Raw genomic sequence first — 22,393 nt, 5'->3', positions numbered from 1 at the left:
TAGAACAATTTTTGGGATTCAATGCATTAGGCAGAAATACAAGTACAAGGTAGGAAACATCGGTTGACATTAAACAAATGATTGTTCACTGGCTGCAGTCTATTGATTCAGACTCGTGAGACTGGTGTGGGCTCACTCAAGATTAGGTTTTGCCCTTAACGCACTCTATTGCTTAACGAGAGAGCAATTTTTCTCCCAGACTGCGCCATCGAGCATCATATGTGATTTTGTCGCTGGATGAGCCTCAGGGACAAGCCCAAGCCCCTTCTCTGGTTGGTACCATACAATGTCCTCTTTCATTGGTCCAAATAATCAGTTGGCTCCCACATGACTCATGGTCTTGACTAGAGCGCTGCTCTCTGGGTCAACATCTTGTATAATACCAGGGTAACGGTCTTCATCATATTTCACAACACATCACCTTCCAATCAGTCTCTCTTGTATGTCTGCAATGGGCTGTATTGCGCTAGAAGATGGATGAGATGCTGTGCAGGTGGAAAGTGGAAGGTTGTGCTTTGTCTGCGTCTGTTTGTTGAATTATCCCGGTCTGTCCACCTAAACAATCACACAGATGTGGAGTCATTTGAGGGGCAGGTAGGTCATCATTCTGTAGCTGTAAGACTTCCGGTGAGTGTGGTGGTGTGTTCCTTGCCAGGTATGACTTCATAACCACTCTTTTCTGGATAGTTGATCTTCTGTTTCTTTGGTTAATTTTCCATCACCTCCACTTTTTGCTTTTTTCTCACTGGGAGAGTTGTGAGATGGATTTCGGGTTCACTGCTTTATTTTCTCTTGACATATCTTTCTTTTTTGTTTCTTAAGATACTCCTGGTATCTTATAGGAGCATGTTTGATTTTGTTTATATATAGTATGTCCTTGTCCTTTCCTTGGTTGATTTAGGGAGCATCTTATAGAAAAAAATCAATCAATAATTAATGTCAGTAATAACCATAGTAAGTCACATTAAATAGACATCAAAATCACTCAATTATCCTAACATACAAAACGTAATGGTCTTATTTAGAAAATAAGTGTTCAATTTCAACTTAACCATGATCATATACAGTACCAGTCAAAAGTTTGGACACCTACTCATTCAAGGGTTTATCTTTATTTGGACTATTTTCTACATTGTAGAATAATAGTGAAGACATCAAAACTATGAAATAACACATATGGAATCATCTAGTAACCAAAAAAGTGTTAAACAAACCAAAACATATTTTATATTTTAGATTCTTCAAAGTAGCCACCCTTTGACTCGATGACAGCTTTGCATTTTTACGATATTTGGTCATAAATAGCAGCGATTCTAGCATGCTAACTCCAGTTGAACAGCTACCATACAACGTATCCTAAATACACATGATTAAAACATAACTTCACAAATCTAACATCATTTCATGAAATTAGAGCCTATTTGGTAATGACGTTCAATATTATCTTCTCAAATCATATTTACCTTTCTTTTTCTATCCTTTCCCGGCATCAACATTTGAATCTCCCTCCAAGACATCCATGTGCTCCACGGTCACTATTTATAACCATGGTAACCAAGTACACAAACTTTAGAAAAATATTATCATTACGTAATCAAAGAATATGAATATGTACATATAAATACATGGATGAGCGTTGACCAAGCGGCATAGGCAAGATGCAATATATGGTATAAAATATAGTATATACATTAAGGGCATAAGGGCACTGCGTTCATCCACCACTGGCCTGCTGGCCCCCCTACCTCTGAGGAAGCACAGTTCCCGCTCAGCCCAGTCAAAACTGTTCGCTGCTCTGGCACCCCAATGGTGGAACAAGCTCCCTCACGACGCCAGGACAGCGGAGTCAATCACCACCTTCCGGAGACACCTGAAACCCCACCTCTTTAAGGAATACCTAGGATAGGATAAAGTAATCCTTCTAACCCCCCCCCTTAAAAGATTTAGATGCACTATTGTAAAGTGGTTGTTCCACTGGATATCATAAGGTGAATGCACCATTTTGTAAGTCGCTCTGGATAAGAGCGTCTGCTAAATGACTTAAATGTAAATGTAAATGTAAATATGAGATGAGTCATGTAAGATATGTAAACATTATTAAAGTGGCATTATTTAAAGTGACTAGTAATCAATTTATTAAAGTGGCCAATGATTCGAGTCTGTATGTAGGCAGCAGCCTCTCTGTGTTAGTGATGGCTGTTTAACAGTCTGATGACCTTGAAATAGAAGCTGTTTTTCAGTCTCTCGATCCCAGCTTTGATGCACTTGTACTGACCTCGCCTTCTGGATGGTAGCGGGGTGAACAGGCAGTGGCTCGGGTGGTTGTTGTCCTTGTCTTTTTGGCCTTCCTGTGACATTGGGTGCTGTAGGTATCCTGGAGGGCAGGTAGTTTGCCCACGGTGAAGCGTTAGGCAGACCGCACCACCCTCTGGAGAGCCCTGCGTTTGCGGGTGGTGTAGTTGCTATACCAGGTGGTGATACAACCCGACAGGATGACCTCAATTGTGCATCTGTAAAAGTTTGTGAGGGTTTTAGGTGCCTCCTGTTGCGCCTTCTTCACCACACTGTCTGTGTGGGTGGACCATTTCAGTTTGTCAGTGATGTGTACATGAGGAACTTTCAACCAAAAAGTTCAATCTTGGTTTCATCAGAACAGAGAATCTTGTTTCTCATGGTCTGAGAGTCCTTTAGGTCTGAGAGTCCTTAATTCCAAGAGGGCTGTCATGTGCCTTTTACTGAGGAGTGGCTTCCGTCTGGCCACTCTACCATAAAGGCCTGATTGGTGGAGTGCTGCAGAGATGGTTGTCCTTCTGGAAGGTTCTCCCATCTCAACAGAGGAACTCTGGAGCTCTGTCAGAGTGACCATCGGGTTCTTGGTCACCTCCCTGACCAAGGCCCTTTTTCCCCAATTGCTCAGTTTGGCAACCAGCTCTATGAAGAGTCTTGATGGTTCCAAACTTCTTCCATTTAAAAATTATGGAGGACACTGTGTTCTTGGGGACCTTCAATGCTGCATCAATGTTTTGTACCCTTCCCCAGATCTGTGCCTCGACACAATCCTGTCTCAGAGTTCTACAGACAATTCCTTCAACCTCATGGCTTGGTTTTTGCTCTGACATGCACTGTCAACTGTGGGACTTTATGTAGACAGGTGTGTGCCTTTCCAAAACCTTGTCCAATCAATTGAATTTTACACAGGTGGACACCAATCAAGTTGTAGAAACATCTGAAGGATGATCAATGGAAACAGGATACACGTGAGCTCAATTTCGAGTCTCATAGCAAAGGGTCTGAATACTTACGTAAATAAGGTATCTGTTTTTTATTTTTAATACATTTGCAAACATTTCTAAAAACCAGTTTTTGCTTTGTCATTGTGGGTATTGTGTGTAGATTGATGAGGACATTTAGAATAAGGCATTTTTAGAATAAGGCTGTATTGTAACAAAATTTGGAAAAAGGGAAGGGGTCTGAATAATTTCCAAATGCACTGTAACTGTTTGTTACATGCAGTATGCTTTGTGTACTTCACCAGACCAAGGTTTTGTGATAAAACAAAGGTGTGGTTGAATTTATTCTGCCACTGTGTCTTATTGTCTCAGCCTTTAGGCCTATATATCACAGTCGCAAAGCATATGAATTAACAGGTTATAGAGCAAACAACGCAATTATCACATCACATAGGTTGTAATATGGCTTTTGTTCTGGCTTCCCCAGTGATTTTACCCACGCACTGATCGGTACCGATTGCCATGCAGTAGCAGAGAGAAGTCTATGACTTGGGTGGCTGGAGTCTTTGAAGAGTCAATACAAAAAGGGTCAATGCAGATAGTCCGGGTAATTTATTGGATAAAATACTTAGATTTACCAGTGCGTCAATCTAAGTAGCATAATAAAAAAAATCCCCATCAACTTCGGTCTGTTTAAACTAGAGATATGTTGTTTTTTTTACATGGCCTGTGTGTCAATCAACCGCATCCCCTTATGTCGGCCTTCAGCATCTTACATTTACGTCATTTAGCAGACGCTCTTATCCAGAGCGACTTACAAATTGGTGTATTCACCTTATGATATCCAGTGGAACAACCACTTTACAATAGTACATCTATATCTTTTTTTTTGGGGGGTTAGAAGGATTACTTAATCATCTGCGGTGGAAGGTGGCATAGCTACGGCAGTGTTTGTCAGACCATGAGACTTCCCAAAAATCAGTCTTTTCACGAAAATGTCTGTAGCATATGAACGGTTTTGCCTACACTCTATGAAAGATAAGTCTCTCAAGAATAAGATGGTGTTCTCTGTTTTGCTCTACAACCCCCACGTCGGTAACGCTGATGTGCTAACTTCTGTCTGTAGTTTCCAAACCGTTTGGGCTACAAACTAATATGACCCCACTTTTTGCACTACGACGCCCACAAGTGTCACGGGACTCGTCTGAAGGTAACCCATACAAATGAATGGAATTATGGAGTTTCGTGCCAACAAAAAATGTGTAAAAAATATATATACATTTATCTATTTGTATTTAACTAAACAGGTCAGTTAATAATTCTTATTTACATTGACGGCCTACCCCGGCCAAACCCCAACCCGGACGACGCTGGGCCAATTGTGCGCTGTCTTATGGGACTCCCAATCACAGCCGGTTGTGATACAGCCTGGAATCGAACTAGGGTCTGTAGAGACGCCTCTAGCACTGAGATGTAGTGCCTTAGACTGCTGCGCCACTTGGGAGCTGTATATACTGTATGCATTTCCTGAGCATTCTTATATCTCCTAGATATAGGACCTTAAAACCTTATTCCTTATGATTTATTTTTTGACTGTCATTTTTGCCATTTATTAATGTGTTATTCAATGCATTTCTATGGGCTACAGTAGTAGGCCAAATTCAATATTTTTTTCATACCTAAAGGGGTCTTAGAATTCCAAATCAAATAGCTAAAATATCCATGGTATGACCATCTAAAAACAATTCCATATGTTAGTTTAGTAGAACATCCCCACCACCCCTGCCCAATCAGCTGAAATCCATAGGTTAGGTCTTATTTTATTTATTTCAATTGACTGATTTCTTTACATAAACTGTAACTCAGTGTAATCTTTGAAATGGTTGCGTTTACATTTTTGTTCAGTATATTTAACTAACTATTTAGCAGTCTTATGGCTTGGGGTTAGAAGCTGTTCAGGGTCCTCTTGCTTCCGGACTTGGTGCATTGGTACCATTTGCGTGTGGTAGCAGAGAGAACAGTATGACTTGGGTGGCAAGTATCTGACAATTCTGACACCGCCTGGTATAGAAGTTATGGATGGCAGGGAGCTCGGCCCCAGTGATTTCTGTGCCGTACGCACTACCCTCAGTAGCACCTTGCGGTCGGATTCCAAGTAGTTGCCAAACCAAGCTGTGATGCAGCCAGTCAAGATGCTCTCAATGATGCAGCTGTATAACTTTTTGAGGATCTGAGGGCCCATGCCAAATCTTTTCAGCCTCCTGAGGGGGAAGAGGCGTTGTCGTGCCCTCTTCAAGAATGTGTTGGTGTGTGTGGACCATGATAATTCCTCAGTGATGTGGACTGAAAGAAACTTGAAGGTCTCGACCTGCTTCACTACAGCCCTGTTGATGTGAATGGGGGCGTGCTCGGCCCTCCATTTCCTGTAATCCACAATCAGCTCCTTTGTCTTGCTGATGTTGAGGGAGAGGTTGTTGTCTTGGCACCACACTGCCAGGTCTCTGACCTCCTCCTTGTAGGCCATCTCATCGTCGTCAGTGATCAGGCATTACCACCATGTCATCTGCAAATGTAATGATGATGTTGGAGTCGTGCGCGGCCACCAGAGTATGTGAGCGGAGTTGAGCGGTCGGATCACGGATCACGGAGCAGTGCTCGTGGGGTGAACAGGGAGTACAGGAGGGGATAAGCACGCACCCCTGGGGGGCCCCCGTGTTGAGGGTCAGCGTGGCAGATGTGTTGTTGCCTACCCTCACCACCTTGGGTCAGCTGGGGAAGCCCAGGATCCAGTTGCAGAGGGAGGTACTTAATCCCAGGGTCCTTAGCTTATTGATGAGCTTTGAGGGCACTATGGTGTTGAATGCTGAGCTGTAGTCAATAAACAGCATTCTAACGTAGGTGTTCCTATTTCCTGGTGGGAAAGGGCAGTGTGGAGTGCATTAGAGATTGTGTCAGCTGTGGATCTGTTGTGGCGGAATGCGAATTGGAGTGGGTCCAGGTTGTCTGGGATGATGTTGTTGATGTGAGCCATGACCAGCCTTTCATAGCATTTCATGTGAGTGCTACAGTGCAATTTAGACAGGTTACCTTGGCGTTCTTGGGCACAGGGACTGCGGTGGTCTGCTTGAAAACATGTAGCTATTACTGACAAGGTCAGGTAGAGGTTGAAAATGTCAGTGAAGACATGCCAGCTGGTCAGTACATGCTCTGAGTACGCGTCCTGGTAATCAATCTGGCTCTGCGGCCTTGTGCATGTTAACCTGTTTACAGGTCTTACTCACATCGGCCATGGAGAGCATGATCACACAGTCATCCGGAACAGCTGGTGCTCTCAAGCATGGTTTAGTGTTGCTAGCCTCAAAGAGAGCATATAGTATTTAAAAGGTTGGCTTGCGTCACTGGACAGCTCATGGATGGGTTTCCTTTTGTATTCCATGATAGGTTGCAAGCCCTGCCACAACCGACGAGCGTCGGAGCCAGTATAGTAGGATTCAATCTTAGTCCTGTATTGGTGCTCTGCCCATTTGATGGTTCATCAGAGGGCATAGCAGGATTTCTTATAAGTGGCCGGATTAATGCCCCGCTCCTTGAATGCGACAGCTCCAGCCTTTAGCTCAGTGCAGATGTTGCCTGTAATGTATGGCTTCTAGTTGGGATATGACCGTACGGTCACTGTGGAGACGACGTTGATGCACTTGTTAATGAAGCTGGTGACTGATGTGGTAAACTCCTCAATGTCATCATTTGAATCCCATAACATATTCCAGTCTGTGCTAGCGAAACAGTCCTTTAGCTTAGCATCCGCTTCATCTAACCACTTCCATATTGAGAGCGTCATTGGTACTTCCTGTTTGAGTTTTGGCTTCTAAGCAGGAATCAGAAGAATAGAGTTATGGTCAGATTTGCCAAATGGAGGGCGAGCTTTGTATGCGTCTCTGTGTGTGGAGTAAAGGTGATCTAGTGGGGTTTCTTCACTTCTAGCTTCGCCTCTAAATCACATTGTAGGAGTTTGTTGGCTATAATGATGACATGATGGGCGACGAACCTGGAGCTCAAAATCAAATCAAATTTTAATGGTCACATACGTGTTTAGCGAAATGCTTGTGTTTCTAGCTCCGACAGCGCAGTAATATCTAACAATTTCACAACATACCCAAAACACACAAATCTGTGTTTGTGAAGTGTGGTGAAGAAGGTGCCTCCTGTTGCACCTGCTTCACCACACTGTCTGTGTGGGTGGACCATTTCAGTTTGTCAGTGATGTGTACGCGAGGAACTTGGAAGCTTTCAACCTTCTCCACTGCGGTCTCGTCGATGTGGATAGGTGGGTGCTCCCTCTGCTGTTTCCTGGAGTCCACGATCATCTCCTTTGTTTTGTTGATGTTGAGGGAGAGGTTATTTTCCTGGCACCACTCCACCAGGGCCCTCACCTCCTCCCTGTCGGCTGTCTCGTCATTGTTGGTAATCAAGCCTACTACTGTTGTGTCGTCTGCAAACTTGATGATTGAGTTGGAGGCGTGCTTGGACACGCAGTCATGGCTGAACAGGGAGTACAGGAGGGGGCTGAGCACGCACCCTTGTGGGGCCCCAGTGTTGAGGATCAGTGAAGTGGAGGTGTTGTTTCCTACATTCACCACCTGGGGGTGGCCTGTGAGCATATCCCCTCCATATATGTATAGGCCTATACACTATGCATAATAAACACATCATCATACAAGCTCTAGGTCCATCCACGTCATCCAGCAGAGAAAACAATTTAGCTCTGTGTGACAAACAGGAGGATAGATTGCTTGGCTTGACCAACTGATTTCTAATGGGCCTTCTGAATGAGAGGATTGATTAAACATCCGTCTTTTCCTGCATGGGATCGCTGAGGTAATGGTCAACTCTGTCCTCACACCTATTCATCTCCCCCACTTTGCAGGAAATCAATTACCCTCTACAGGAATGCAAAGCATGGACAATACTGTTTCAGTGTCTAGTGAATTTTACCCTCTCCAGGAATGCATAGCATGGACAATACGGATTTAGTGTCTTGTGAATTTTACCCTCTACAGGAATGCATAGCATGGACAATACGGATTTAGTGTCTTGTGAATTTTACCCTCTACAGGAATGCATAGCATGGACAATACGGATTTAGTGTCTTGTGAATTTTACCCTCTACAGGAATGCATAGCATGGACAATACCGTTTCAGTGTCTAATGAATTTTTCCTCTAGACATTTCCATGAATGTCCTGTACAGTATGTAGTGTAGCCAATACAAGGCCCTGCTCCTTAAGCAGGACAGTTATATGCTGTGCATTTAACTTCAACAAAAGCCATTCAAAGTCTAACATTAAGACCAAACAATCTTCAGTGAATAGGCATTGGTCGGATGTGAAGTTATGTACTTTATTAAGACTTTACAACACTGAGGAGTGTTACATTAGTCTGCAGATCAGCTGTGAGTGGGTCATTGCAGGATCTTTCAGCACCAGGAAAACAAAATTAACCAGTGATGAAATAAGATACCTGTAGTAGGAAGTAGGTATAGGCAGCGAGGCTCTCTCCAGGTGCTGTTGGTCTGAAGGAACGCGGAGTGGAGATTGAGACCATGGTTCCATCCCAAATGGCACCCTATTCCCTATATAGTGCATAACCTTTGACCAAAAAGGCACTGGTCAAAAGTAGTGTACTATATTGGGTTTAGGATGCCATTAGGGACACAGGATGCCATTTGGGAACCACTCCAGGTTGTAGTAACAGATGCGTTAACATTCCGGTCAAAGCACAGGCAGTTATGGAGGACTAGTGATCCTAGCAGTGGAAACAATAGGGAAAGCACAGTACCACAGCAGCAAGATGCAGATAGAGGCCAGCTAGTGAGAGGAGACCGAGACACTGTCTTTCAATTCAAATCAGCCACTACTACTTCTGTTGCTTCCAATTGCTATTTCCCAGAGGACGGTAGACAAATCCAGCAGGAAGTAAGAAAAGTTATTGTTTACGCCTCAGAAAGAGGACAAAGAGCAGAGGGATGAATATGGCAAATAGTGACTAAGAAAAGATGAAAACACAGCTGCAAACAGTTCATACAGGTACAATCTTAAGAGGGTACAATTGAGCAACTCACTCAACTAAAAAAATCTATTTTATCCCAGAAAAAACCCAAAGCATAAAAGATCCACAAAAACCCCCACTTAATTTACAGTACTAATACAGCCCACTCTTCATCCGTTAACAACATGGTGAGCTTTACAAAGGCATCGTCTGCTACACACTGTACATCTTTTTTTCGTCGTTATTTTCAATCAATTTTCAAATAACTTAAAAATCATTCCCGTTAAAAAGTGCAAATCCATTAAAAGATGAGCTTGACTGGATGGGCAATGGTCATGAAAAGTCCGATGTTCAGTGTTTTCTTGTGCAAAGTAATGTTATAATAATACAAATAATAGTAATTATAAGAGTAATACAGGTGTGATAGCTCGCTGTACTTTCTCACATAACTCCATTCGAGTCTCAATCCCACCTGCTTTTTGTTCCCAATCTGAAACCTTTTAGAGGATGTTCCATCAAATCCGGGAATGGAGAGAAAACCCTTAATAGTCCCAGAGAGGGATATTATATATCATCTCAACTTTTTTTTAAATCAGAAAGGGGTCAAAAACCGGCAGGTCCCCGTTTTGACATGGTCCCATTATAGTGTACACATCTCCAAAAACAAAGTCAAAACAATAACGTAAAACCAACATGAAAATATCACTAAATAATACAGAGCTAATATCATAAATGAGGTCTAATGCTTTTGAGTTGTTTTGCTTAAATGATTAGTGTGCTGGAAAGGAAAGGGTGAGGTCATTGGTTGTCTTTATAGTAACACATGATCTGTGTCCGGGGTCTGTATACTGCAGCTTCCCTTGCCAGGCTTGTTGAAGACACAGGGCTTGGAGCGAGGCTAGTATATGCACTACTACACCCACCCTAATCTCTGCCCCTGTCTGAGGGATAGGTAGAGGAGCCTCTGCCAGGCTTCATTAGGGCTGCTAACACTCAGGTAAAGGCAGACTGGCATGGGTCCTCATCTCAGACCCTAACTGCTTATCAATGAGCTGCGAGTCCCCATCTCTAACCTTAACTACTAACCAATGAGCTTTGAGTCGCAATGTCTGACCTAACCCTTATCCACTTGGTTCTCTCTATTTGGCCTTAACCAGTGAAAACAATCACAAAGGGCAACCATGAGCGAGAGACCTGGAGATGGGCACTAGGGGGCGACAACATGACTCGAGAGACGATTCCCCGGGAAGGCAACATTTTCATGTAAACACTGAAGTAGGATGAGGAAAGAATAAATGGGTGGTGGTTGTGAGAAAGTGGTCATTTATAGTGAAATGGAACAACAAAAAACAAGTGGAGGAAAGAAATCTTTCCATTGGTGTAGAGTTGAGTTAAGGGCCTGGGGTTTGTCCCGGCTCAGCCCAGAATGTGTGAAGTGTTTCTGGTAAGAGTCTCTGTGGTTGGTTCTTTCCCAGTAAAGGTGGGTGTGAGTTGGTCTGGTTCCGTCTGGACTAGGACTTCTGTTCTTCTCCGGCTGTGGATGAGGGTGTGCTCTCTGGCTTCAGGATCTGATACGTGATTAGGTACTCTGGGTACGCCTGAGGAATACAGTGGGAGAGGACAGTCATTGTCATTATAAACACCAACCATACACTCTCAACACATCTACAGTATGTGCTTTTTTGCACTGTGGAACCGTGGCTCTTGTGAAAGGTGTGTGTGCGTGTTAGACCGACCTGTTCTCCTCTGTAGATTACGTACTCTGCGTAGGCCAGTCCATTGACGCTGGGCCGGCCAATCACAGAGTGGTGTCCAGGGGGGGCGTGGGCCATTTTCATGGCACTGAACTGGAGGAAGGACTTACCCAGGGTCACCCTGCAGAACAACAACTGCCTGCAACACACAACAACCCAACACACACACACACATTAGAACAAAACACATACCTGCCTGTAATAAACAACTTAACAGACGCCAGAACATTACACACAACTTCAGATCATTCATAACACACACACACACACACACACACACACACACACACACACACACACACACACACACACACACACACACACACACACACACACACACACACACACACACACACACACACACAAATCAGAACAGCACATACCACTGGCTGCAACACCAGATGGATTAGAAAACAGCAGCATACACACAGCCTCTGCTTGCAGTAGAGGCTAGACATCACACATCATTAAGGAACGTCTGGATTGAGTCTAACCTGTGGCAGACATAGCAGGAGCGGTCTTTGTGAGTGGGGCAGCCCGTGCCCCCTCCTATCCCGTACACGTACTGGTTACTCTTGGAGGAGTTCTCTGCGAAATAGATGCCTGCGCCGAACATGCCCCCGATGTAGGCATGCCGCTCGTCAAAACCCTTATGGATGATGGCGTTGATGAATGGAGAGCCTGGCAGAGGAAGGGGTGGGGGGGGGGGGGGACAACCCTCATTCAGAAACAAAAGTTGTAAGAGAATTGTCTCTCTTCAACAGAAATGATAGGTAAATGGTAGAGGTACTGGGTAAATGAAAAACTACCGTGGAAGAGCATGCGCTCGTTGTGGTGGTTGTGGTTTTCGTCAGCGATCTCTTTCTGTCTGTGCGAGTACCTCTCCCTCAACTTCTTATTCACCACCTTCTGGATCTACAGACGGACAGAGCGCACACAGTCAGACTCAACAGAACTGCCCACGTGCTCAAATCTTCCAGTCTTATTACCAGTGTTATTAGAGAGGTGTTTTAGTGAGGAGGAATAGGGCTTTGGGGAGGTCGTCTCCTCTCCAGACGCCTACGACTCACCTTTAGGATGTTGTACCTGCTGAAGACCCCACCTGCGTTGCCCCCGTCCTGGTGCTCTCGGATCGTACTTTGCAACTGTGAGGACGGTAAAGACAGAGCTGTCATGACAGAGCTTTTGGTCCGATGTCCTTACTCCTCCTAAGTCTACCTTGTCCACTTCTAACACTGATCGAATCTAATTGAACGAAGGCCTGTTTTCGATTGTCCACTTGATTGAGGAAATGATCTACGTCGTTGCGCTGCCGACTGAGCAAGTAGCCCCTGGACCAAATCAGAGCTATGTCTGCAGTGTTTACATGGTAGAGGAGAGCTATAGTATAGCACATACCTCCTCCTCAACAGACTGGAACTCCTTATCGTCGGTGGCCAGGTCTATGAGCACCGTGCCCTGACTGGCACAGTGGAACGTCAGGTACGGGTTAGCACCTGGAGCAGAGGGACAACAACACGGCATATGACAATAATTAATCATGTGAAATTGTATCAGGCAACAATGTAAATGCCCGCTACCTTATCCTCCAATGAAGACGTTTCTTTATAAATTGCCTAATTGTCCTTTTGTCCACTGTACTTGTTTTATGCATACATAGAAGATGTAGTGTAGTAGTGTAGTATAGACGACGCCTGGCCCATGTTTGACTATGTTTGTATTCAGTGTCTCACAACTCAATTTGAGTGGTCCACGATGTGGTTTCAAAATATTTGTAAAAATCTGTCTTTTGTATTACTGCGTCATAGTGGAGTGACACTTCAATACATTTGTCGAACTCCACGAGAAACCACAATAACACAGAGCTGAAGGTGGTGTCCTCTGAGTAGCAGGCTGTACTGAGAGAAATAGGGTATGGGTTAGCAGCAGTGTGCATGTGTCGTATTACTTCAAAAGACGTTAAACAGTCCAGCTAAAAAACCTTAAACTCTCGCGATTAAGCCTTTAATTAAGCCACTATATACTGTATAAGAGAGTTGTTAAATATTAAATCAATAAGAGATGAATGGAAAACGATCCGGCTGGCAGTATCTTGGCTGAGATCTGGCTCTCTGACCTTGCTGTCCTCCCAGGAGTCTCTCCATGCCTTTGATGAGTTTGTGGCGGTGACCGTAGGCGTTGATCCCAATCTCCTTCAGCTCCTCGTGGCCCATATCGGCCAGGACATCCAGCGTAATCTGCACGGAAACAGAACAATCAGCCAATCAAAAACATGAGCAGAGACAGAGCATCCTAAACACAGCAAATCGGAGTGGCTCTCCAAAAAAATGCATCCAATCATAATATCATTAGAACCAAGAGACAGTGACAGTGCAGAGAATAGCAAGTCACAGACCGCTACAAATAATGTGACATTTGGAATGAAGAATATCAACAAATTCCAAAAAAATCTTAGATTTATCTTAGTTCTCTGGTTAAATGTACTTGCAGGCCACCATTTCTAGCCCTGCAGCCTACAATGACCCATTTCTACCAAGATATGACAAGATACGGTTTAGAGCCATCTCTCTCGCTCTCAGTCTGTGTAAACCCTCACTCATCCGGCCAGTGCAGGGAGTTGTGTAAAATCTCTCCAGCCACTGAGGGGATAAACTTAGCCAGTGGTTGAGGAGAAGAGAGGTGTTTAAATGGGTAACTCACTACTCAAATGCATATTCACTGATCAACAACACTGGAGAATCCTCATCACAGCATCATCTAGTCTACTCACCAAAAACAAACCTTCAGATATGGACAAACAAACGCTCACACAATCACATAGAGAGAGTGTAATATAGAGAGACTATGAAGAGGCCGTGGTGTGAGTGTGGGGTAGGTTAGTGACTGTGTGTGGGGGACACTTCATAATTTCTATTCCCTGAGCATATATCCTCTAAGGCTGAATCACCTCTTCTCTCTCTGACACTCCCAATCTCAAATAGCCCCCTCCTTGGCTATCCTTCACAAGTAAGACAGGTCTGTCACACACTGACACCCGGGCCGCTGGCCCTGTCTAATCAATCAGGAAAAGGAACGCCCCACGTTTGACTCACATACAGATGTGATAATGCAGCACAGGAGGTTGGTGTCACCTTAATTGGGGAGGACAGGCTTGTGATCATATGTTATTTAACCTTTATTTAATTAACTAGGCAAGTCAGTTAAGAACAAATTCTTATTTCTAATGACGGCCTACCAAAAGGCCAACTGCGGGACGGGGGCTGGGATTAAAAATAAAACAAAATAAAAATATAGAACAAAACACTCAACAGCTGGAGCGGAATCTGTAATGCAGTGATAATGGTGAGGAACCAAAAACCAATCTGGTACGAGAACAAACCACTCCACTTTCATCTCATAAGCTTCTCTACATCTGAAAGACAAACCTTTTCCTTTAGCTGTGAACCCCTTCCTTCATGTAACTTCTTTCTTTCCTTTCCTGGCCTGGCTGCTCTGATTCTGAACTTGTCTTTAGGAGAGACAGGAAGGTTGAGTAAGGTCTGATTTGCTCTCCTCTCCTGACCTCCCTCCTCGCTCCCGTTCCCTCGCTGCAGGGATCCCTCTGCTCATCTATGTGCAAATGAGATCCCTCTCTGTTCCAGCACGGCTACCATGTCCCCAGCCTGATTTCACCTGACATGTCGTCCCGCACCCCCCTAACACCACACGCCGCTCAGCGTGGAACCCAACATCCCCCTAAAATCAATCAGTGGTGGGATGAAGAGGTCAGTCTAAACTACCCTGCCGGAGACACGGTGCACTTTGAGCTGCTGCAGACACAGAAAGAGACAGGGAGAGAGAGAGACAGGGGGAGGGAGAGAGAGAGAGAGAGAGAGAGAGAGAGAGAGAGAGAGAGAGAGAGAGAGAGAGAGAGAGAGAGAGAGAGAGAGAGAGAGAGAGAAAGGGAGAGAGACAGGGGGAGGGAGAGAGAGAGAGAGAGAGAGAGAGAGAGAGACAGGGAGAGAGAGAGAGAGAGAGAGAGAGAGAGAGCACAATGTGCTCTGCAGCATGAGGGAAATTTCATAGTGTCTGGCCATGCAGCACAGTGAAGTCTGATTTCAGCCTGTCTGAGATGATCTGTCTATGCATAAGGAGGCAAGTAATACGACTGACTGACTGACGATCTGAAGGGCCAGTAAAAAGGCCAGCTGCAGACAGAGCGGCACGAATGACAGACTGATTGAGAGTTGAGCTTTTTAGACTTGTGAGTGACGGAGGTGTATGAACGGGCAACAGTAAAAGTGATTGGCTTGTACAGGGACCACTAGGATACGTGCATTTACCTGTTCCCTCTGGAAGATGTCGCGTAGGTGCTCCAACCCCAAGCTCTTCAGGAACTGGCTGATGTTCATGTCTAGAATGGCTGTTGAATAAAACACAAAACAGACAACGTGTCAAATGACGGCTTAAATACGGTCTACTCAGACAAATCAGACTAACTCTTTTTCATACGTATGGCCGTATTATGGGAGTCTTTATTTTTACATTGATGGCCTACCTTGTATGGTGATGCAGAGGGAAAATGTCCATCCATGGCTGGACACAAAGTTTAATTATATTCTATCTGTGATATGTAAAAGACGAAAGTGGTTACGTACGCTGTCCTTCCTTCCTGTCGGACCCGGAGGCTCCGTCTGCAGGCCCGGTGGCTCCAGCCACAGTGAGCTCACTGAGGGGACCGGCCAGGTTGTCTATGCTGCTGGCTGCAGACAGGCAGGATGGCGTAGAGGCCGGAGAGATGTCCGCTGCGCTGCCCACCGAGCCGCTGCCCACCGAGCCGCTGCCCACCGAGCCGCTGCCCACCGAGCCGCTGACCACCGAGGCGCTGACCACCGAGGCGCTGACCACCGAGGCGCTGACCACCGAGGCGCTGACCACCGAGGCGCTGACCACCGTGGCCTGAGGCTTGAAGCAGCTGGGCAGGGCGTCTGGAGGCATGGCATCAATCAGCAGCGCTCTGATGTCATCAGCCTGAGACAGAGGGGACAAGAAACAGACATGTAATGAGGATACTATGATAAACATATTGATTGATTTACACAGTAAACCGTCTACCGCATTCATCTGAAGGAAGGTCTTAATTGCCTAAAGTTAATTACTTCTCAATATCAGAACACGACGGAAATTCTAACAAGCTACGGTTGTGTATTCCAGTATTAAAGGGCAGAGTGACTCTGTGAGAGGCCATTTACCGGAGGTAATTACAAGTGTGTGTGTGCGTGTGTGTACCGTAGCCAGGTCCAGTGGGGTCTGTCCCTCCTGGTTCTTCATTGTAGGGTCAGCTCCGTGGGCCAATAGCAGAGCACACAGCTGGGTCCGGCCTTTCTGAGCCGCCTCGTGGAGCGGAGTGAAGGCCCATTTATCTGTAGCGTTCACACACGTGTTGTGCTTGATCAGGAGAGCAGCTATATCCACGTGCTTGCGGGAGAAACAACAGGGACGCATTAGGCTCAAATCTGAATGACCCGAAAGAAACAAATCCTTCAGTGAATCAGTTCAATGACTTATCTTAGTGAAAGAGAGAACTTAGAAACCCTATCAAGGTCTGACGTTTCTAGTGTTCTGTAATCATCTCAGTGTTGAGCCGAGCCCACTGACATTTCATCATCACCACACACTGTCACGCACACCCACACAGTGGCCCTACGGAATATAGACGGCCAGGCCCAGTCAAGGTCAACCAAGGCCTGCCAGCAGCCAACTGACCCATGGGCCTAAGGAGCACACACTCCACACCCACACAGTGGAAGTCAGAGCAGCACACAGGCAGATAGTTGTGCAGCAGGAGCAGTTCTCAGGACCCATGCCAAGGGTAGCAGGCGTTGGACTGGACTGAGAGCTATCCCAGGACTGTTACGTAAAACAGCCTGCTCCGAGCTTCCTGCTTGGGCCCAATCATGTCACCAGGCCCCTACACACTATTACTGGACTAAACGGCATAAAGATCACAAACAACGGCCATTTGGACTGCCCATTAGCTTAACAAATGTCCAAGTTTCCCCATCTGTGTCGTCGCAATGGTCAGAGCTGTCCCTGAGAATGCGTTTGATTTAGGGTGGGAGAAGGTTTGGTTTTGGCTTGTCCCTGAGAATGTGTTTGATTTAGGGTGGGAGAGGGTTTGGTTGTGGCTTGGACATTTATTTTGCTTGTTTGATTTAGACCGTGGTTGTGTTTCCTGTCAGTGCTGCTGTGCTCGCTCTCTCTCTCTCTCTCTCTCTCTCTCTCTCCCTCTGTGACCACTCTCCGTATCATCTCCATATCAGCCAGTGTTCACAAAGCGCCTCCCTCAATAGGCCACGGCAGTGCTTCCCTACTAAATGAGTGATGAAACGCAGTGTTGTATGAAAAGTTGATGAGCTTCTTCGGCCTTGGAGGGACCTCTACAGCACAACATTTACACGCCCGACACAATGTGTCACACTCAGGAACACAACAGAGTGTTTGGTATAAGCAGGGAGCACAGAGAGGCCGTGTGGGGGAACAGGAGTAGAGGAGCTCTGATTGGCTCAGTAAATGTCATTGGCACACTGGTGTTATAAGTAATAGTCACTTTTTGGGCTGTGCTCCATGGATTGGAGAAGAGGGGGGATGAGATTATGGCACTCACCCCATAAGAGGCAGCGTTGTGGAGGGGGATGAGGCCCCCCTTGTCCTGGGCGTTGACATCAGCTCCATGCGCCAGCAGGTACTCTGCTACCTCCAGGTTATTGTAGCCAGCTGGTGGGGGGGGGGACGCAAACACACAATGGGTTAATGCAGACACCGAAATGTGCTCATATGTATTGCCATGAATGCCTCATTTGGTCAGCCAAAACTTTTCAGAGACCTTTGCGAGGAAAAGGGTGCAAAATGGATTACTCTGGCACCATGGGGCTCAGTGTTCCATCTGACACTGGTATCTCTCTCTCTCCCTAGCTCCCTCTCTCTCTCCTTCTCAGTATTCTTTCAAGGTCTCAAACGAGCTCAGCTTCAAAGGAGAAGTGACCCTATACCACTGCAGCAATTTATGGTGTGAGAAATTGAGCAGAAATCCAGAAATCAGTTCCGCAGCGGTGTGTTGGAGGCACGGTGAGCACACTGTTCCCTCTAGTTGACTCCCCTCCAGGACCCAATCTAATTAACACTCATTATTAGCTGCAGCCCGATGCCGATCCACACACGGCTCTGGGCGTGTGCGTCTCCTACACTCTCAGACTCTCTCACTGCTACTTTAATGAGAAGACAGCTAATCAAAGTCATTCTCATAGATTAGGTCTCTCGCTCCTCTCAGCTCTTCACGGTGTGAACATGAGGGGAGATGTCTGTCTGGCACATAGACCCACACACACACACACACACACTTCTCACACTACTAAACACACACATCTCTCCCAGCAGCAGGGTGTTTGATTGGACTTAACGTTCTGCTGGGGGAGATAATTGAGCTGCCGTGTTATGGAGACTAAAGACCTCCGAAACCTCCACTGCAGCACGGACCTCTAGTTAGCAGAATGGAAGTGAATGATAGACTAGAGACACTAAGTTTAAGTGGTAGTATTGCATGTAAACGTAATTAAACAGTTGAATCACACCACACACACACACCCCACCATCTTCATTTCTGCCGTGCGGTCGAAAGTTGCTCATTTAACTGTGAAATCAAGCTGCGGTAGAAAGTGTGTGAGCGCATGAGACGAGGGGCGTCTGTCCTGATCATCCGCCACCTAGAGAGAGGCCATACTGTAGTAAACACATGGTGTGGTGTGAGGTTTGTGTCAGGTCAGCCGTTGACTGTTGTCCCAGCCCAGGTCCGTTCCCGGTTGCCTCCTGTGACTGTTTGTTCACCCTCACCCATCTGTTGTCCCCCCTCAACTGAGCGGGCACAGGGAGGGCAGACTTGTCCAACAGTCCTGGCCATCTGGGTACACACACTCATGACCATTCGGACCTATATACACTAGAGGTCGGCCGATTATGATTTTTCAACGCCGATACCGATTATTGGAGGACCAAAAAAAGCCGATACTGATTAGTCGGACGATTTTTAAAAATGTATTTGTAATAATGACAATTACAACAATACTGAATGAACACTTATTTTAACTTAATATAATACATTATAGCTTCCGTCCCTCTCCTCGCTCCTACCTGGGCTCGAACCAGGAACACATCGACAACAGCCACCCTCGAAGCAGCGTTACCCATGCAGAGCAAGGGGAACAACTACTCCAAGTCTCAGAGCGAGTGACGTTTTAAACGCTATTAGCGCGCACCCGCTAACTAGCTAGCCATTTCACATCGGTTACACCAGCCTAATCTTGGGAGTTGATAGGCTTGAAGTCATAAACAGCGCAATGCTTGAAGCATTGCGAAGAGCTGCTGGCAAAACGCACGAAAGTGCTGTTTGAATGAATGCTTACGAGCCTGCTGGTGCCTACCACCGCTCAGTCAGACTACTCTATGAAATCATAGACTTAATTATAATAAACACACAGAAATACGGTCGGATCCGGAAACTATCATCTCGAAAAAAAAGTTTTTTCTTTCAGTGAAATGCGGAACCGTTCCGTATTTTATCTAATGGGTGGCATCCCTAAGTCTAAATATTCCTGTTACATTGCACAACATTCAATGTTATGTCATAATTACGTAGAATTCTGGCAAATTAGTTCACAACGAGCCAGGCGGCCCAAACAGTTGCATATACCCTGACTCTGCGTGCAATGAACGCAAGAGAAGTGACACAATTTCACCTGGTTAATATTGCCTGCTAAAAATATATACTTGTGTATTGATTTTAAGAAAGACATTGATGTTTATGGTTAGGTACACGTTGGTGCAATGACAGTCCTTTTTCGCGAATGCGCACCTAATCGATTATATGCAACGCAGGACAGGCTAGATAAACTAGTAACATCGTCAACCATGTGTAGTTAACTAGTGATTATGATTGATTGTTTTTTATAAGATAAGTTTAATGCTAGCTAGCAACTTACCTTGGCTTCTTACTGCATTCGTGTAACAGGCAGGCTCCTCGTGGAGTGCAATGTAAAGCAGGTGGTTAGAGCGTTGGACTAGTTAACCGTAAGTTTGCAAGATTGAATCCCCAAGCTGACAAGGTAAAAATCTGTCGTTCTGCCCCTGAACATGGCAGTTAACCCACTGTTCCTGGATCGTCATTGAAAATAAGAATGTGTTCTTAACTGACTTGCCTAGTTAAATAAAGGTGTAAAAAAAATATTTTACAAAAAATATCAAAAAGCGGAAAAAATATTGAAAACAAAGATGAAAGAAAAAAATTTCATGACATTTTTTTTTAAATAAAATCGGCAAATCGGTGTCCAGAAATACTGATTACCGATTGTTATGAAAACTTGAAATCGGCCCTAATTAATCGGCCATTCCGATTAATCGGTCGACCTCTAATATACACACACTGCGGGAATCTAGAATCCCACTTACGCCTGGCTTGAAAATACAGTGGCTTCCATGAGCTTACACTAGACGTGGTATGGCATGTAACTGCTGCAGTGGATGGGAGCTGTCTTATTGGCTCGTGACCATTTTGTGTGTGTTTTTTTTTTTTTACGCTGATCTTAACGTATCTGCCATCATTTCACCGTGTATTTTTTCCTTGTGTCACAATTTCTATATTTTATCTCTAACTGCACATTGTGGGAAAAGGACCCGTAAGCAAGCATTTCACCGTTAGTCTACACCTGTTGTTTACGAAGCATGTGCCAAATAAAATGTGATTTGATTAAGCTATTCATCAAATCTGGCCCTTTTGACAAGTATAACAACCATTGATAATTGTTAACAGAACTTCAGAAACAGACGTCAAACTAGATGGATCTATGTACCCATGGTTATGTCTTGGTGGCCAGTCTTACCTGCAAGGTGCAGGGGGGTGGAGTTGCGTCCCTGTGTGTCTCTACAGTTGATGTTCTCTGGGCTGCAGAGTTTCTGGACGCGGGCCAGACAGCCCTTCTTCGCAGCGTCCAGCAGGGCAGCGTCTCCTCTCAGTAGGTCCTGGATGTCCGTGTCCCCCTCCTTCACCATGTCCAGAGGAGTGTTGCCGTCACGGTTCTTCTTGGTCGGGTCCGCCCCATGCTGAGGGGACCACCAGAGCAGAGAGGCTTGTCATGGATTGCTAAGGAAAAGCACTGAATATACACTCTTCTGTATGTATTTGAACTGTGAAGCTACATTTTTACATTTAGCTCTATACTCCAGCATTTTGGATTTGAGATCAAATGGATTTGAGATCAAATCAAAAGTTCCTATTGGGAAAAAAACATAACTCCAAACAAATGCAAATGAATCCAACGAGTTTGTAGAGTCGCAAGCTTGATGTAATCATTGGGTGATAGGAATATGGGACCCAATGCTAAACTTTTTGACTACTTTAATACCCTGTAAGGGAATTTGCCATAATACTTATGACATCTTCGAATAGGCAGACAAGACACATAAAGTGCTTTCATTTCTAAACGGTAAAACAGATATGTATGAATATACCCTCAAATAAAAAGTGACATGCTGTACTGTCGCGTCAAATGAAACATTTGATCTCAAATCCTAAATGCTGGAGTATAGAGCCACATTTGTTATTTTAGCGTCACTGTCCAAATAGATACGTAGGGAAGTATGGCTCTTGGCTGCTGCAGTTAGGCAGAGTTAGATGTTATGGTGGTGGGTGAATCCATGGCTGCTTAGATGCCAAAGTGAGACCATTGTGCCTTCGAGAAGACATTTTGAAATGGTTCTGAAATATCCTCTTCTGAAACTAAACTAACAAGCTCTCTTTAGATAGAAATTGTCTCAGTTGATCATTGAGGTGACGGCGTCATTTCTTATCATGTGCATCAAGTTCAATGCAACACTTGTCCCTCTAACCATGAGGTGGGAAGTAACACGTTCCAGCAGCTCTTGGCGGTCTTATAAGATAACGCTACCAAAAATAACTCCCCAACTCACAGCTCAGACGCACATGTTTCTGAGGTCCTTATGATTTTAGAACTCACATCAATTGGACCTGCTTAACCATAATGATGAATAAAACCATAAAAAGGTGCTTACATACGGGCCATGGTAAATAGCAACTGAAACGCAAGAAGATCCGCCTACCGCGTGTAGAGACCAGGGGTCCCGGTTGTTGTCTGCTCAAATGTTGTCATTAAAACATTGCTTGATTGGTTGACAAGATGAACTCTGCTAATTGGTCAACCATGCGCAATGTCCGCTCAAGACTTCGGCCAAATTTCATCTTACGGGCGCTCGAGCCAGTGGCACCGCTCACGGGAGCACAAACCACGCCGCTTGCAAAACTTATTGCGTTTTGCCG

General features: G+C 45.1%; 1 protein-coding gene across 4 annotated transcripts in view; it reads right to left on the bottom strand.

The window, feature by feature from the left end:
- Positions 1 to 8,612: 8,612 nt before the first annotated feature.
- The window catches only part of LOC106563476 (poly [ADP-ribose] polymerase tankyrase-2), a 119,344-nt gene continuing 105,563 nt past the window's right edge, over positions 8,613 to 22,393 (bottom strand). For 2 of the 4 annotated variants that reach the window (XM_014129093.2, XM_014129113.2), the window contains 12 exons: positions 20,940 to 21,159; positions 17,675 to 17,784; positions 16,297 to 16,485; positions 15,666 to 16,038; positions 15,345 to 15,430; positions 13,145 to 13,265; positions 12,427 to 12,524; positions 12,099 to 12,173; positions 11,838 to 11,943; positions 11,523 to 11,709; positions 11,011 to 11,167; positions 8,613 to 10,872 (listed from right to left, as the gene is read on the bottom strand). In XM_014129093.2, coding sequence (XP_013984568.2) covers positions 10,786 to 10,872; positions 11,011 to 11,167; positions 11,523 to 11,709; positions 11,838 to 11,943; positions 12,099 to 12,173; positions 12,427 to 12,524; positions 13,145 to 13,265; positions 15,345 to 15,430; positions 15,666 to 16,038; positions 16,297 to 16,485; positions 17,675 to 17,784; positions 20,940 to 21,159 — 1,809 coding nt within the window. In that variant the 3' untranslated portion in view covers positions 8,613 to 10,785. The remainder of the gene's footprint in view (positions 10,873 to 11,010; positions 11,168 to 11,522; positions 11,710 to 11,837; positions 11,944 to 12,098; positions 12,174 to 12,426; positions 12,525 to 13,144; positions 13,266 to 15,344; positions 15,431 to 15,665; positions 16,039 to 16,296; positions 16,486 to 17,674; positions 17,785 to 20,939; positions 21,160 to 22,393) is intronic. The other 2 variants (XM_014129102.2, XM_014129132.2) reach the window with 1 other exon arrangement.

This window comes from Salmo salar, chromosome ssa01 (genome assembly GCF_905237065.1).
Source record: "Salmo salar chromosome ssa01, Ssal_v3.1, whole genome shotgun sequence".
Lineage (NCBI taxonomy): Eukaryota > Metazoa > Chordata > Actinopteri > Salmoniformes > Salmonidae > Salmo > Salmo salar.
Note: the sequence above shows the minus strand (reverse complement) of the source record. Positions and strands in the feature narration are given on the sequence as shown.